This window comes from Pan paniscus, chromosome 20, assembly GCF_029289425.2.
Source record: "Pan paniscus chromosome 20, NHGRI_mPanPan1-v2.0_pri, whole genome shotgun sequence".
NCBI classification, from domain to species: Eukaryota; Metazoa; Chordata; class Mammalia; order Primates; family Hominidae; genus Pan; species Pan paniscus.
In genome coordinates, this window is record NC_073269.2 from 21,834,605 (window position 1) to 21,851,614 (window position 17,010).

General features: G+C 48.9%; 1 protein-coding gene across 6 annotated transcripts in view; it reads right to left on the bottom strand.

Moving 5' to 3' along the window:
* The window catches only part of CPAMD8 (C3 and PZP like alpha-2-macroglobulin domain containing 8), a 133,840-nt gene that overhangs the window by 72,005 nt on the left and 44,825 nt on the right, over nt 1-17,010 (bottom strand). For all 6 annotated transcript variants that reach the window (XM_003813600.7, XM_063599994.1, XM_063599997.1 and 3 more), the window contains 5 exons: nt 15,002-15,191; nt 11,945-12,117; nt 10,587-10,736; nt 9,682-9,843; nt 5,466-5,608 (listed from right to left, as the gene is read on the bottom strand). In XM_003813600.7, coding sequence (XP_003813648.5) covers nt 5,466-5,608; nt 9,682-9,843; nt 10,587-10,736; nt 11,945-12,117; nt 15,002-15,191 — 818 coding nt within the window. The remainder of the gene's footprint in view (nt 1-5,465; nt 5,609-9,681; nt 9,844-10,586; nt 10,737-11,944; nt 12,118-15,001; nt 15,192-17,010) is intronic.

Below are 17,010 nucleotides of genomic sequence, written 5' to 3' on the forward strand. Positions count from 1 at the left end.
AAAACTGGAAGCATTCCCTTTGAAAAGTGGCACAAGACAAGGATGCCCTCTCTCACCACTCCTATTCAACATAGTGTTGGAAGTTCTGGCCAGGGCAATCAGGCAAGAGAAATAAATAAAGGGTATTCAATCAGGAAAAGAGGAAGTCAAATTGTCCCTGTTTGCAGATGACATGATTGTATATTTAGAAAACCCCATCATCTCAGCCCAAAACCTCCTTAAGCTGATATGCAACTTCAGCAAAGTCTCAGGATACAAAATCAATGTGCAAAAATCACAAAAATCCTATACACCAATTAACAGACAAACAGAGAGCCAAATCATGAGTGAAATCCCATTCACAATTGCTACAAAGATAATAAAATACCTAGGAATCCAACTTACAAGGGATGTGAAGGACCTCTTCAAGGAGAACTACAAACCACTGCTCAATGAAATAAAAGAGGACACAAACAAATGGAAGAACATTCCATGCTAACGGATAGGAAGAATCAATATAGTTAAAATGGCCATACTGCCCAAGGTAATTTAAAGATTCAATGCCATCCCCATCAAGCTACCAATGACTTTCTTCACAGAATTGGAAAAAACTACTTTAAAGTTCATATGGAACCAAAAAGAGCCCACATTGCCAAGACAATCCTAAGCAAAAAGAACAAAGCAGGAGGCATCACGCTACCTGAGTTCAAACTATACTACAAGGCTACGGTAACCAAAACAGCATGGTACTGGTACCAAAACAGATATATAGACCAATGGAACAGAACAGAGGCCTCAGAAATAACACCACGCATCTACAACCATCTGATCTTTGACAAACCTGACAAAAACAAGAAATGTGGAAAGGATTCGCTATTTAATAAATGGTGCTGGGAAAACTGGGTAGCCATATGTAGAAAGCTGAAACTGGATCCCTTCCTTACATCTTATACAAAAATTAATTCAAGATGGATTAAAGACTTAAATGTTAGACCTAAAACCATAAAAACTGTAGAAGAAAACCTAGGCAATACCATTCAAGACATAGGCATGGGCAAAGACTTCACAACTAAAACACCAAAAGCAATGGCAACAAAAGCCAAAATAGACAAATGGGATCTAATTAAACTAAAGAGCTTCTGCATGGCAAAAGAAACTATCATCAGAGTGAACAGGCAACCTACAGATTGGGAGAAAATTTTTGCAATCTACCCATCGGACAAAGCGCTAATATCCAAAATCTACAAAGAACTCAAACAAATTTACAAGAAAAAAACAAATAACCCCATCAAAAAGTGGGCAAAGGATATGAACAGACACTTCTCAAAAGAAGACATTTATGCATCCAACACATGAAAAAATGCTCATCATCACTGGCCATCAGAGAAATGCAAATCAAAACCACAATGAGATACCATCTCATGCCAATTAGAATGGCAATAATTAAAAAGTCAGGAAACAACAGATGCTGGAGAGGATGTGGAGAAATAGGAATGCTTTTACACTGTTGGTGGGAGTGTAAATTAGTTCAACCATTGTGGAAGACAGTGTGGCGATTCCTCAAGGATCTAGAACTAGAAATACCATTTCACCCAGCAATCCCGTTACTGGATATATACCCAAAGGATTATAAATTATGCTACTATAAAGACACATGCACATGTATGTTTATTGTGGCACTATTCACAATAGCAAAGACTTGGAACCAACCCAAATGTCCATCAATGATAGACTGGATTAAGAAAATGTGGCACATATACACCATGGAATACTATGCAGCCATAAAAAAGGATGCGTTCATGTCCTTTGCAGGGACATGGATGAAGCCAGAAACCATCATTCTCAGCAAACTATCACAAAGACAGAAAACCAAATACTGCATGTTCTCACTCATAGGTGGGAACTGAACAATGAGAACACCTGGACACAGGGCAGGGAACATCACACTCTGGGGCCTGTCGGGGGGTGGGGGGACGGGGGAGGGATAGCATTAGGAGTAATACCTAATGTAAATGATGAGTTGATGGGTGCAGCAAACCAACATGGGACATATATACCTATCAAACTTGCACATTGTGCACATGTACCCTAGAACTTAAAGTATAATTTTTTTAAAAAAGAAAATACATATATAATTAAAAATATATGGCCAGGTGCAGTGGCTCATGCCTGTAATCCCAGCACTTTGGGAGGCCAAGGCAGGCGGATCATGAGGTCAGGAGATGGAGACCATCCTGGCTAACATGGTGAAACTCCGTCTCTACTAAAAAATACAACAAAAATTAGCCAGGCGTGGTGGTGGGTGCCTGTAGTCCCAGGTACGTGGGAGGCTGAGGCAGGAGAATGGCATGAACCCAGTAGGCAGAGCTTGTAGTAAGCCAAGATGGCGCCACTACACTCCAGCCTGGGCAACAGAGTGAGACTCCGTCTCACCAAAAAATATATATATATGTATATATATACACACATATGTGCATGTATATACGTATATATATGTGCATATATACACACATATGTGTGTATATATATACATGTTGCTCTCAGAATAAGGATGTGTTTGTTCCAATTATAAAAAAGCATGGGCACTTGATTTTGAAGGCATTTCTTATGCCTTTCTCCATTGTGATTTACAATTGCCTTCATGGTTTTGAGTTTTACAAAGCTGCTGCTTCTATACCAGCCCCAGGACAAGCTCTCAAGGGTTATGCATGTGAGTGGGTCAGGGCCTCTGGGGTGGCTGCCAGCTGACAGAGGCCCTGGGGCCAGCATTCCAATCTTCCTCATCCAATCACATCTTGAAATGCTTCCATGTGTATCCAAACTACAGTATGAAGCCTAATCTGCCAATTCCCCGATTAGGAGTTGGGAAACTAGGAACCCTGTAGGCCTGCTAAACGTGTGGCCCCAGCAGGAAGAGCCTGGGGGACTGAGGCATCCAGGAGCCACTGGGGAGCAGACGGAGGGGCACAAGAAGGTTCCTGTTTTATATAGAGAGGGCTTGAAAGATGGAGAACACTTCCATGGACAGGCTCATCAGGGCTGGCCACCAAATCAAGAGGTTTCCTGGACAGGTCATACCTCAAAACGGGCATCATTCCAAAAGTTAGAACCTATTTGGCAGTGAGCAATACTGGAAATACTTCATAGCACAATGTGACTGCAGCCAAAGCAGTACTCAGAGGAAAATTCATAATCCTCTAATTGCTTAAGTGTTTTTATTTATTTATTTATTTATTTTTTAATTAGAGACAGAGTCTCACTCTGTCACTCAGGCTGGAGTGCAGTGGCACAATCACAGCTCACTGCAGCCTCAACCTTCCCAGGCTCAAGCAATCCTCCAGTCTCAGCCTCCCAAGTAGCTGGGACTACAGGCATGAGCCACCACACATGGTTAATTTTTGTATTTGTGTAGAGACAAGGTTTTGCCAAGTGCCCAGGCTGGTCTCAAACTCCTAGGCTCAAGTGATCTGCCTGCCTTGGCCTTCCAAAGTGCTGGGGTTACAGGCATGAGCCACTGTGCCCAGCCAAGTGTTTATATTTAAGATGAGAAAGACTGAAAAGTAATTACTTTGTGTCAACTCATGAAGGTAGAGTTGGAGAAGAAGGAGAAACAGAGTAAAAGGAAGAGGAGGGAAGGATGAGAGGAAGGAGAAAGGACAAAATAAAGAACTCTCTAAACAGAGTCTCTGAGAGTTGGGAGATCAAGCCCCAGGTTCTCACCCTGCCCAGATCCCTCTGTCCTCAGACAGGTCAGCTCTCCTGATTCATTTTCTTCTCTCTTCCATATCCCTAATCTTGTGCACTGGGGTAGGGCTAAGAATTGGGTAGGGAGGAGGTATATGAAGCAATCAGTGTCCTAGCCTGCTATGCCAATGGCCCCCAGGGAACACTGGGCAATGTCTGGAGATATTTTTGGTTGTTACAACTGGGAAGGAGTGTGACTGACATCTAGTGGGTGGAGGTCAGGGATGCTGCTCAACACTCTACAGTGCAGAGGACACCCCTCATAGTGCACAGAATAATCCTACCCTGCAATGGACTCAATGTTTGCATCCCCCTGAAAATTCATATGTTCAAATCTTAACCTCCAAGGTGATGGTGTTGAGGTGAAGCTTCTAGGGGATGATCAGGTTATGAAAGTGGATTGCTCATGAATGGGATTAGGGCCCTTATAAAAGGGACTCTAGGCCGGGTGCAGAGGCTCACGCCTGTAATCCCAGCACTTTGAGAGGCCACAGCAGGCAAATCACTTGAGGCCAGGAGTTTGAGACCAGTGTGCCTAACATGGTGAAATCCTGTCTCTACTAAAAATACAAAAATTAGCTGGGCATGGTGGCATGTAATCCCAGCTACTCAGGAGGCTGAGGCAGGAGAATCACTTGAATCTGGGAGGTAGAGGTTGCAGTGAGCCAAGCTCGCACCACTGCACTCCAGCCTGGGCAACAGAGCCAGGCTCCATCTCAAAAAAAAAAAAAAAAAAAAAAAAAAACGAAAAACTTACTAATAGCAGTTGTTAATATTATACTTTAAAAACACCTGTTATTGCCAGGCGCAGTGGCTCATGCCTGTAATCCCAGCACTTTGGGAAGCCAAGGCGGGCAGATCACAAGGTCAGGAGATCGAGACCATCCTGGCTAACACAGTGAAACCCCGTCTCTACTAAAAATACAAAAAAAGAAAAAAAATTAGCGGGGTGTGGCGGGCGCCTATAGTCCCAGCTACTCAGGAGGCTGAGGCAGGAGAATGGTGTGAACCTGGCAGGCGGAGCTTGCAGTGAGCTGAGATCACACTACTGCACTCCAGCCTGGGAGACAGAGCAAGACTCTGTCTCAAAAAAAAAAAAAAAGAAAGAAAGAAAGAGAGAAAGACACCTGTTATTTAGTTAAAATTTTCTTCCAGGCCAGGTACAGTGACTCACACCTGTAATCCCAGCACTTTGAGAGGCTGCGGCAGGCAAATCACTTGAGGCCAGGAGTTCATGACCAGCCTGGCCAACATGGTGAAACCCTGTCTCTACTAAAAATACGAAAATTAGACAGGCATGGTGGCATGCCTGTAATCCCAGCTACTCAGGAGGCTGAGGCAGGAGAATCACTTGAACCTGGGAGGTGGAGGTTGCAGGGAGCCAAGATCACACCACTGGGGGTGTGGTCACACAGCCTGGGGGACAGATTGAGTGAGACTCCATCTCAAAAAAAAAAAAAGGCTCCAGAGAGCTCCCTCACTCCTTCTGCCATATGAGGATACAGCAAGAAGCCAGAGGGCACCATCAATGAAGCAGGAAGTGAGCCCTCACCAGACACCCAATCAGCTGGTGCCCTGTTCTTGGACTTCCAAGCCCCAAGAACCATGTGAAATAAATTTCAGTTGTTTATAAGCCACTCGGTCTATGGTCTTCTGTTATAGCAGCCAGGAAGGACAAAGACAAGCCCCAAATGTCAATAGGACCAGGGTTAGAAAACCTTGCTCAGTGTATAAGCCGTTACCTGGGGGAGTGCCTGGAAGGAGTCGCTGCCACCAGGCTCCCTGTGTGGGGCTGGAAAGCGGGGACAGCCTCATCGGTGTAGAGGCCACCGTCCTGCCGGTGGTTCAGGCTCACTCGGTCGGTCATCACCACCAGTCCCGTTTCCTAGGCAACAGACAACACCCAAACCATTGGTGGGGAAGTGGATTCTGACAGCCCCCAGAAGCATAAGGGAATGAATCACCCTGTGGCCATTGTCCCAATATCAGCTTGTGGCAACCTTGGGGGCATCATTCTTTTTTTGCTTTTTTGGGTTTGTTTTGTTTTGTTTTGTTTTGTTTTGTTTTTTGAGACAGAGTCTTGCTCTGTCGCCCCGGCTGGAGTGCAGTGGCGCATCTTGGCTCACTGGAAGCTCCACCTTCCAGGTTCACGCCTTTCTCCTGCCTCAGCCTCCCTAGTAGCTGGGACTACAGGTGCCCGTCACCATGGGGCGTCATTCTTTTACTCTGGGTTTGGTGGCACAGGCTGGGGAGAACGTGGGACCCAGTGACCATCCAGGGTGGAGAAGAGAGAACAGCACATTTGAACTGTGCAACCAAATCAGATGGTCCAAACACAAAAGGCCACATGTTGTATGATTCCGTTGAGATGAAACGCCCAGAACAGGCAAATCCATAGAGACAGAAAGCAGATCGACTGGTGACTGCCAGGGGCTGAGGGAGGGGAAATGGGGAGTAATTGCTACTGGGGATGGGGTTTCCTTTTGGGGGATGAAAATGTTCTGGAATTAAGTAGGGGTTGTGGTTGCACGGCACTGTGAATATAATAAATGCCACTGAATTTTAAACGGTGAGTTTTATGTTATATGAATTTCATCTCGATTAGAAAAATCATGGCCAGGCATAGTGGCACATGCCTGTAATCCCAGCATTTTGGGAGGCCGAGGTGGGCGGATCACTTGAGATCAGGAGTTCAAGACCAGCCTGGCCAACATGGTGAAACCCCATCTCTACTAAAAATACAAGAATTAGCCAGGCATGGTGGTGGGCACCTGTAATCCCAGCTACTTGGGAGGCTGAGGCAGGAGAATCACTGGAACCCAGGAGGCGGAGGTTGCAGTGAGCCAAGATCACACCACTGCACTCCAGCCTGGGCAATAGAGCAAGACTCCATCTCAAAAGAAAAAGAAAAGAAAAGAAGGAAGGGGAAGTGAGGGGAGAGCAGAGGAGGAAATTAGTTGGAGCGGTACCTGACCCCAACCAAGGACCAACGGCGGGATGCAATGACCTCTTTTATTAGTATTAGTATTATTAGAGACGGCCTCCATCTGTGGTTCAGGCTGCGGTGCAGTGCTGCAATCATAGCTCACTGCAGCCTCAAACTCCCAGGCTCAAGCGATCCTCCCACCTCAGCCTCTTGAGTAGCTGGGACCAGAGGAGTGCATCACCACGCCCGGCTATGCAATTAGTCTTTTTATTCTGTCCTCATCATTGTACTAATTACTGGGAGCAACTGGATTTGAAAGAAGACTCACTGTAGCCTGGGCTGACTTGGATTTGTGAACAAGAATTTTTTTTTTTAGACGGAGTCTCACTCTGTCGCCCAGGCTGGAGTGCAGTGGCGCGATCTCGGCTCACTGTAAGCTCCGCCTCCCAGGTTCATGCTATTCTCTCCTGCCTCATTCTCCTGAGTAGCTGGGACTACTGGCGCCCGCCACCACGCCCGGCTAATTTTTTGTATTTTTAGAAGAGATGGGGTTTCACTGTGTTAGCCAAGATGGTCTCGATCTCCTGACCTCGTGATCCGCCCATCTCAGCCTCCCAAAGTGCTGGGATTACAGGCGTGAGCCACCGCGCCCGGCCTTTGAATAAGAAATTCAAACCCAGTTCCTTTGACTCAAAGGCGTCACCTCTGACTTCCAGAAGGGACCTGGAGTTCAAACTGCCAGGCAGTTCACATACTCATAAATGAAATGTTATTTTTCAAAACAAAAAACAAAGAAAACACAAAGGTTTATTTTGCCAGGTACAGTGGTGTATGTCTGTAATCCCAGCACTTCGGGAGGCTAATGCGGGTGGATCCATTAAGCCCAGGAGTTCAAGACCAGCCTGGGTGACATGGTGAAACCCCATCTCTATAAATACGAAAAAAATTAGCGAGGCATGATGGCGTGTGTCTGTGGTCCCAGCTACTCAGGAGGCTGAGGCAGGAGGATCGCTTGAGCCCAGGAGGTCGAGACCGCAGTGAGCTGAGATCACGCCACTGCATACCAGCCTGGGTGACAAAGTGAGATCTTGTCTCAAAAAAAGAAAAATAAGAGATTTTTTTGTTTGTTTGTTTTGTTTTTTTTAGCAAATAGAACTGTGGGAACTAGGTGGCAGGCATGTGGGTATTTGTTGTCTAATTCACTCAACTTTTCTGCATGTTTGGAAATTTTCATAATAAAAGCAACATAGGTTGGGGAGGGAAGGATGCCTTTGAAATTTTATTTATTTATTTATTTATTTAATTTCATTTTTTTGAGACAGAGTCTCGCTCTACCACCCAGGCTGGAGTGCAGTGGCGTGATCACTGTAACCTCCGCCTCCCAGTTCCAGAGCTTCTCCTGCCTTAGCCTCCCGAGTAGCTGGGATTACAGGCGCCCACCACCACACCCGGCTAATTTTTGTATTTTTAGTAGAGACGGGGTTTCACCATGTTGGCCAGGCTGGTCTCGAACTCCTGACTTCAGGTGATCCACCTGTCTTGGCCTCCCAAAGTGCTGGGATTACAGGCGTGAGACACCACACCTGGCCAGAAATATTTTTTAAAGCTGAAATGAAAGGCACCCTCCAATGGGACACGCATTTGAGTGGAGACCACCAGCACCCTAAGGTGTGACCCTGAAGGGCGAAGCATGCTCCCATCCCAATCCCTTTCTATCTATATCACATCATGACAACGTCCAGAGATGGGCACCTGATAGCATTAGCCCTTTTTTCTTTTTTTTTTTTTGAGACGGAGTCTCGCTCTGTCACCAGGCTGGAGTGCAGTGACATGATCTCTGCTCACTGCAACCTCCACCTCCCAGGCTCAAGTGATTCTCCTGACTCAGCCTCCCAAGTAGCTGGGACTACAGGCATGCACCACCACGCCCAGCTAATTATTGTGTTTTTAGTAGAGAGGGGGTTTCACCATGTTGGCCAGGATGGTCTCGATCTCTTGACCTTGTGATCCGCCCACCTCAGCCTCCCAAAGTGCTGGGATTACAGGCGTGAGCCACCGCGCCCAGCCAGCATTAGCCCTTTTTTTTTGAGACGGAGTCTCGCTCTGTCGCCCAGGCTGGAGTGCAGTGGCGCAATCTTGGCTCACTGCAAGCTCTGCCTCCCAGGTTCATGCCATTCTCCTGCCTCAGCCTCCCGAGTAGCTGGGACTACAGGCGCCCCATTAGCCCTTTTTAAGATGGGTAAACTGGAGCTGGGCACAGTGGCTCATGCCTCTAATCCCAGCAACTAGGAAGGCTGAGGCAGGAGGATCACCTATGCAGTTCAGACCCCCTGCCACCTGGGAACACAGCCACCTCCTTCTGCTTGAAAGCTGCCAGACACACAACCAAGTTAACCAAAGCCGAGGCAGAGCTAAGAGCTACTGGCACCCACAGCTCCCAATGAGAAGGTTTTCCTCGCAGCAAAGCATGTCAATGTCATAACACGTCCCATCACAAGTTCAAGTTACCCATTTGAACCTGACCATTGACAGTCATAACATTCTGCTCTCCACGGCTTTGCAAATTGGAAGAATCTACTTGTGAGCTTTCATTGGGGAGAAATGAAAAAGAAAAGTTTGGAAGGCTGGGTGCAATGGCTCATGCTTGTAATCCTAACACTGGGAAGTTGAAGCAGGAGGATTGCTTGAGGCCAGGAGTTTGACACTAGCCAGGGCCATGTAGCAAGACCCCATCTCTACAAAGAAATAAAGTAAAATAAAATTAGCCAGGTGTGGTGGCATGCACCTGTAGTTCCAGCTACTTGGGAGACTGAGGTGGGAGGATCACTTGAGCACAGGTGTTCGAGGCTGCAGTGAGCTATGATCACACCACTGTACTCCAGCCTGGGCCACAGAGCGAGACCCCATCTCGAAAACAAGAAAGAAAAGCTTCCAATTCTGTTTCCAACCCATTTCTGAATATCCAAGACTCTTATTTCTAGGCAAGAGGACCTTAGAAGGGGGCAGAGGGATCTGAGACCACCTCTCCTTACGGTGAAGGCAAACCCAGAGTCCTTGGTGATGCCCCAAGGCCACGGGAAGACGGAGGAGCGCCGGCGTCGTTGTGCCGTCAGCCCAGCCCACCAAAAAGGACCATCCTCCCTGGACACGCCAAAGGAATCAGAAACATCATAATCTTCCAGTTCCTGGAAAACCTGCAGGCAAAGGGGGACAGAGACTTGTCAGCTGAAGTTTTCTTTACAACCCAAACTGGCTCCCGTGGGTGCGGCATGCTCCCATCCCAACCTCTTTATCACATCATGACAACCTCCAGGAGATGGGCACTGGTAGCATCAGCCCATTTTAAGATGGGCAAACAGGAGCCAGGCACAGTGGCCCATGCCTCTAATCCCAGTTACTGGGGAGGCTGAAACAGGAGGCTGGCTTGAGCAAAGGAGTTTGAGACCAGCCTGGGCAACATAGCAAGACCCCGCCCCTACAAAAGATAGAAAAAATTAGCCAGGCGTGGTGGTGCATGGCTGTAGCCCCAGCTACTCTGGAGGCTGAGGTGGGAGGATCGTTTAAGCCCAGGAGGTGTTCGCTACAGTGAGCTATGATCACGCCACTGCACTCCAGCCCAGGCAACAGAGCAACATCCCAACTCTAAAAATAATATAAAATAAGATGGGCAAATTGGAGCCAGAGAGATGAGACCTGGCCCAATGTCATGTTGCAAAAATCTGATGACCTTGACTCCCTGATCTTGCAACTGCGCTAAAGCAGCAGGAAGGATTTATCAGACACCCATTAGGTTCCCTGAAAAATGAACCCGACGGAGAAAGCGAATCTGGATTCAAATGCCACTCTTCATTTATTGGAATGAGAAATGGGAAAGGGAGAGCAAGAGAAGGTAAAGCCCCGTGGAGGTCTAGAACCCAAGCCCGAGGGGTCTGCTCACCTGGGCAGGAGTCAGCCGGAACCCAGACCTGAGCAGGTAGACACTCTTATCAACTGCGGCGACGCACACACAGCTGCCCCTTGCAGCCCTGATCCGCAGGTCGACAACCTCCCCAGGTTGGGTCTCATTTGCTGAATACGTCACTGAAACCTTGGCACAAATGCAGCAAGGGATAAGAAACTTGGTTCAGTTGGCTGTGAGTGGTGGCTCACGCCTGTAATCCCAACACTTTGGGAGGCCGAGGCGGGTGGATCACCTGAGGTCAAGAGTTCGAGACCAGCCTGGCCAACATGGTGAAACCCCATCTCTACTAAAAATACAAAATTTAGCTGGGCATGGTGGCCGGTGCCTGTAATCCCAGCTACTTAGGAGGCTGAGGCAGGAGAATCGCTTGAAGCCCAGAGACAGAGGTTGCAGGGAGCTGAGAGAGTGTCGTTGCACCCCAGCCAGGGCAACAAGAATGAAACTCCATTTCAATGAAAAAAAGGTTCAACCCAGGTTTGGTCTAGTCCAGAGGCATCTCTTCTGCCCCACCCATGCACCCCCTGCCCACCAAGGAGAGTGGGTCTTTGCCAGCTCAGCTGGGAACCTGGCCTCGCTACCTGGGTGAAACTGGTCCCACACTGTGAAGGGCAGCTGGTCATTGTGCAGCGGGCACAAAGAAGGGAACACAGAGGGACAGGCAGAGATGGGAAGGCAGGTGCTGGCGGAGAGCCTGCGGCAGTTTGTTTACAAGTTGCAGGGAGGAGCCAGGCGCAGTGGCTCACACCTGTAATCCCAGCACTTCGGGAGGCTGAAGCATGTGGATCACTTGAGGCCAGGAGTTCAAGACCAGCCTGGCCAACATGGTGAAACCCCATCTCTACTAAAAATACAAAAATTAGCCAGACATGGTGGCACATGCCTGTAGTCTCAGCTACTCGGGAGGCTGAGGCCGGAGAATTGCTTGAACCCGGGAGGCAGAGGCTGCAGTGAGCCAAGATCGTGCCACTGCACTCCAGCCTGGGCGACAGAGCTTGACTCCGTCTCAAAATAATAATAATAATAATAATAAAGTTGTTGCAGGGAGGGGGAGAGGAGGCTGAGGGTGCCGATGGAAACAAGTGCTGTCCCTTAAATCCTGAATTCAACAAAGGCAGAGAACAATTGATGGCTTTCCCTATGTGTTTTGAATGCAATCTCCTTTTGGGTGACTTTTGGAGATGCTTCAGTAAAGATGCAACTCATGTTCCCATAATTCCTTACATCATGCTGCGACACAATATGAGTCTCAGGTGTGCACAGACCCCCTGGCCAGCACCTTGGAGAAGCCCCGATGGCCCCTGGCTGTGTCCCAGGTTCAGTGCACGATGCTCTACCTGGTTTTCGAGGAAGGTCTCGACTGCAAACTGAAGGCTGTCGGCGACCCCTTCTCCATTCTCCCTGACGTAGAAGACCAGCAGGCGACCAAGGGGGACCATGCTGGGGGTCACGGCCAGACGAAGAGAGGTCACACACACGTCGACCTCAGCTTCTGGGGCTGGTGGGGGCTCTGAGGTGAGCAAAAGTAGAGAGAGGTGGTGAATTCTCCACATCCGACATGCAACCTCAGCCATTCAGGCTCTGCCCCAATTTGCCCTGCGCTACGCTCCTGTCTACGCATTGAGACAGTCTGCATCTTTGGTTTTGAGATGCCCTTCCCAGGCTACATCCTCAGTCAATGCTGACTCTTCCTATTGACTCAGCTCTAGGGTCACCATGGGCTCCTACAGAGCAGGCTGGAATTTGCCTAGAATAATCCTCTCTGCCGGGGAACATGGTCCCTGCTCCCTGACCAGCCCTCTGCTTCCTCCGCGGACAGCAGAACCACCTTGGCTTGTCCAGGCAGCACCACTGCAGCTCCCCAATATGCCCCTGACCTCCAGTCCCTCCCTCTGATTGGCTCTGTCTTGCTGGGGCCTGGGGCCGGCAGACCTGGGCAGCCATTATTTGCTGACTTGAACTGAGTTCATACTGCCTTCCCTGTGGGTAAATGATCCTTAAAGGATAGAGGATCTTAGAAGCCTGTCCAGGCACTCCCAAATACTCTATGGCAAGAGAATGAGGGTAGAAAGGCTCCCAGTTCCAGAATGGGCCATCTGTCAGCTGGTTCTGTGCAGAGCTCAGAGCAGCCAGTGGACAGGGATGGTAGGGGAAAGGGGGAACACAAGGAAACTCATGGCCAACAGGAGGAAGTGGGTACCCAATTGGCCTTGGGGTTCAAATCCTGGCTCTGGCCCCTACTAGGCAATGGGAAAGTCCCTGAAACCCCCACCCCCAAGTCACAGCCCATTCATCTGCAGATGGACACAGTGGAACCACCACCATCCCAGGCTGCAGTGGGGTTAAATGGGGACAGATTGTGGGGAGTTCCAAGCCCAGGGCTGGCCCTGGACAAGGATTCCAGGGAGACATAAAGCCCCTGTTTTTTCACCCAGAAGAGAAGAGAAGACCAAGAGGGTGAAGGTGCACCATGCCCAAAGCAGGACTCTGGCTAGCAGTTCTCAGCCAAGGCAATTCTGCTACCCAGGGGATGCTGGCAATGTCTGCGGATGTTTTTTGGTCATCACTGCTGGAGGGGATGCTACTGGCTTCCGGTGAATAGAAGCCAGAGATGCTAGTCAGCATCCTACAGTGCATGGGATGGTCCCAAATGTTGACAGTGCAGAGGGTGAGAAAGCCTGCCTAAGAAAGAGGGATCTTCTCTGTCTGTCTATCTATCTATCCATCCATCCATCTATCCACTCATCTTTCTATCTATCCATCCATCCATCTCTTCATCCATCCACCATCTACCCATCCATCCACTCACCCACCATCCACCCTTCCCTCTATTCATCAACCATCCATCATCCACCCATCCAACCATCCACCCATCCCTCTATTCATCATCCATCATCCACCCACCCACCATCCATCCATTTATCCATCCATCATCCACCCATCCATCCACCATCCAATCATCTATCCGTCTGTTCATCCATCCATCTGTTCATCCATCCATCATCCACTCATCCACCCACCCCACTATCCATCCATCTATTCTTCCATCCATCATCCCCCATTCATCCACCCACTATCCATCCATCTATCCATCCAACCATCCATCTATTCATCCATCCATCATCCACCCATCCACCCACTATCCATCCATCCATTCATCTATTCATCCAGTCATCATCCGCCCACCCACTATCCATCCATCCATCCATCTATTCATCCATCCATCTATTCAACCATCCATCTGTCCATTCATCCATCCATCTGTCCATCCATCCATCTGTCCATTCATCCATCCATCCATCCATCCATCTTTCGGTCCATCCATCCATCCATCTGTCTATTAATCTATCATCCACCCATCCATCATCCACCCATCCATCTGTCCATTCATCCATCCATCCATCCTTCTGTCCATCCATCTATCTGTCCATTCATCCATCCATCCATCCACCTATCCATCCATCCATCCATCCTTCCATCTATCCACTGTTCTATCAGTCCATCCATCCATCCATCCATCATCCATCTTTCTATCTGTCCATCCATCCATTGATCCATCCCTCTATCATCTATAGGGCTACTGGCATCTATGGGGTGGAGGCCAGGGATGCTGCTCAATATCCTACAGTGCCTCCACCACAGAGAATGATCTTGCCCAAATGTTGATAGTGCCAACGTTGAGAAACCTTGCCTTAGCCTGAGAGATCCTGCCTGTCTATCTATCTATCCACCCATCATTCTATCTATCTACCTACCTATCTCAGTGATCCTCACCTGGAAGTGACTCTGCCCCCTGGGGATAGTGGCAATATCTGGAGACTCTTTAGGTCATCATACTGTGGAAAGTTGGTACTACTGGCATCTGGTGGGGAGAGACCAGGGATGCTGCTCAGCACCCTACAGTGCACAGGACGCCCCCACAATGGAGTGATCCACCCCCTTATATATGTCTATAGTGCTCAAGTTGGGGACCCTGTATTGGGAAGAAGAGCTTTGAAGAGGAGGGGACTAAGGAAGTCCCCTGGGAGGAGGACCTTATGAGGAGCACATGGTGTCAAAAAGAGAAGAGGAAGAGGACTCATAGGCAGAACCGCCTGGGCAAAGAGGCAACAGCACAATGTGGGCCAGTGCAAGAGCCTAGTCTGTGGCTGGCTTTCCCTGTCCCCTGCACACACAGAGTGAGAAGAGCCTGGGGCCTGAACCTCTCCACTTCCAGCAGCTGATCACTGTCTTCCTGGACCCAGTCTGGTATTGTTAAGGATGTGTCCCCTCTGCCCCAAGGCATGCTCCCCTCTCTGCTGGGTCTTGCCTTGTCCCCCCTTGCAGGAGCACCCATCTCAGTCTCAATTGTTCAGAAGGAAGAACAGGAACCTTCTCCCCGCTGCCCGGCTCACCTGTCTCAGAAAGGTGTGTTAAACGAATCGGTTTCTCCAGGGCAGGGGCCGCCCGCTTGCTTCGCTGCTGGGTGATGTGGGCAGGCTGCTGGCCTGATAGCACAATATTGCCCCGTGCAGCCACCTCGTAGTACAGGGTAAAGTTGCAGGGACATGTGGACTTCACAGAAAAATAGGCTTCTTCCCCAACCTATGGAAGACACGCAGCATGGGGGGCTCTGCCTTGCACCAATGCTGCAACCCACCACAGGAAGACGGCCATTCTGGGGCCAGAGGGAGGTTGGGATGGCTGAGGGAGCGGAGTGCCCAGCATCCAGTCCTGGCCCCTAGTTTTTTTGTTTTTTGTTTTCTTTTTTAAGATAGTGTTTCACTCTTGTCACCCAGGCTGGCATGCAATGGTGAGATCTCAGCTCGCTGCAACCTCTGCCTCCTGGGTTCAAGTGATTCTCCTGCCTCAGCCTCCTGGGTAGCTATTACAGGCACCCGCCACCATGCCCGTATAATTTTTGTATTTTTAGTAGAAACAGAGTTTCACCATGTTGGCCAGGCTGGTCTCGAACTCCTGACCTCGTGATCCAACCACCTCAGCCTCCCAAAGTGCTGGGATTACAGACGTGAGCCACTGTACCCGGCCAGTGGCCCCTAGTTCTGTATACAGCCTGAGGCTCACTGCCTTGCAGAATTGTGGTACAGATGAAACGTGATGGTGTGAAAGCCCTCAGTAAGGTGTCATGCAGTAAAGAATTGAACCTGGGCCAAAGAGAGGGTTGGCCTTTGCCCATAGCTCCTGGGAGGTGATTTAAGCTCTTCAAATGTCCTGCCTGATAAGAGCATCTTTTTCTACTTGGGGTCTTGGGTCACACCAGGTAGTAATAAATATGATTTCTGGAGGAGGCCTTGGGCCATGCAGCATCGGATCAACCTGGGTAATGAGATTAGTCACGGAGGCAGGTGGTCATCTATGTCTATGTGACTGAGCCCCAGTGAAAACTCTGGACACCAGGCCGGGTGTGGCAGCTCATGCTTGTAATCCCAGTGCTATGGGAGGCCGGGGCAGGAGGATCGCTTGAGGCCAGGGGTTTGAGACCAGACTGGGCAACATGACAAGATCCCATCTCTATTTAAAAAAAAAAAAAAAAAAGAAAGAAAGAAAGAAACATAACTCTCGACACCAAGGTTCCAGGGAGCTTCCCTAGTTGGCAGTACACCATGCATGCTGTCCCACATCTCTGGTGGGAAAATAACACTGTCCCTGACTCTATGCAGACAGAACAAGTAAGTTCATGTTAAGAATTCTTCCAGACTCTGCATCATCGGCCTCTTGTCTTCGCTGATTTTCATGTGTATTGTTTAGTGTAATAAATTGTAACTGTAAGTATAACAGCTTTTAGTGAGTTCCGTTAATTCTTCTAGAGAATTAAAGAAACTGCAGTAGTGTGAGGACCCCCAAACTCTGCAATTGGTGTCAGAAGAAAGAGTTGTCTTAAGAACTGTTTACGGCCAGGTGCAGTGGCTCACGCCTGTAATCCCAGCACTTTGGGGGGCTGAAGCGGACAGATCGTTCAAGTCCAGAAGTTAGAGAGCAGCCTCAGCAACACAGTGAGACCCCCATCTCTACAAAAAGCACACACACATAAAATTGACCAGGCGTGGTGGCACATGCCTGTAGTCCCCGCTACTCAGGGGGCTGAAGTGGGAGGGTCACTTGAGCCTAGGAAGTCAAGGCTGCAGTGAGCCATGATCGCACCACTGCACTCCAGCCTGGGTAACAGAGTGAGACCCTGTCTCCAAAAAAAAATAAAAATAAAATACTGTTTCCTAACTTTGAACGTGCTAATGCCACAAGTGGGCTGGGCCTTCTCTTAGGATATGAACTCAATGAGTTGGGTCCTATCATAGTCCCCAAGTTCCCAGAGGGGAAAACTGGAACTGAGGCCTTGGTTCTTTGCCCAATGTCAATGAGTGCAGGGCAGGATTCAAACTCAGGGGAACTGATGCTAAGGCCCCAC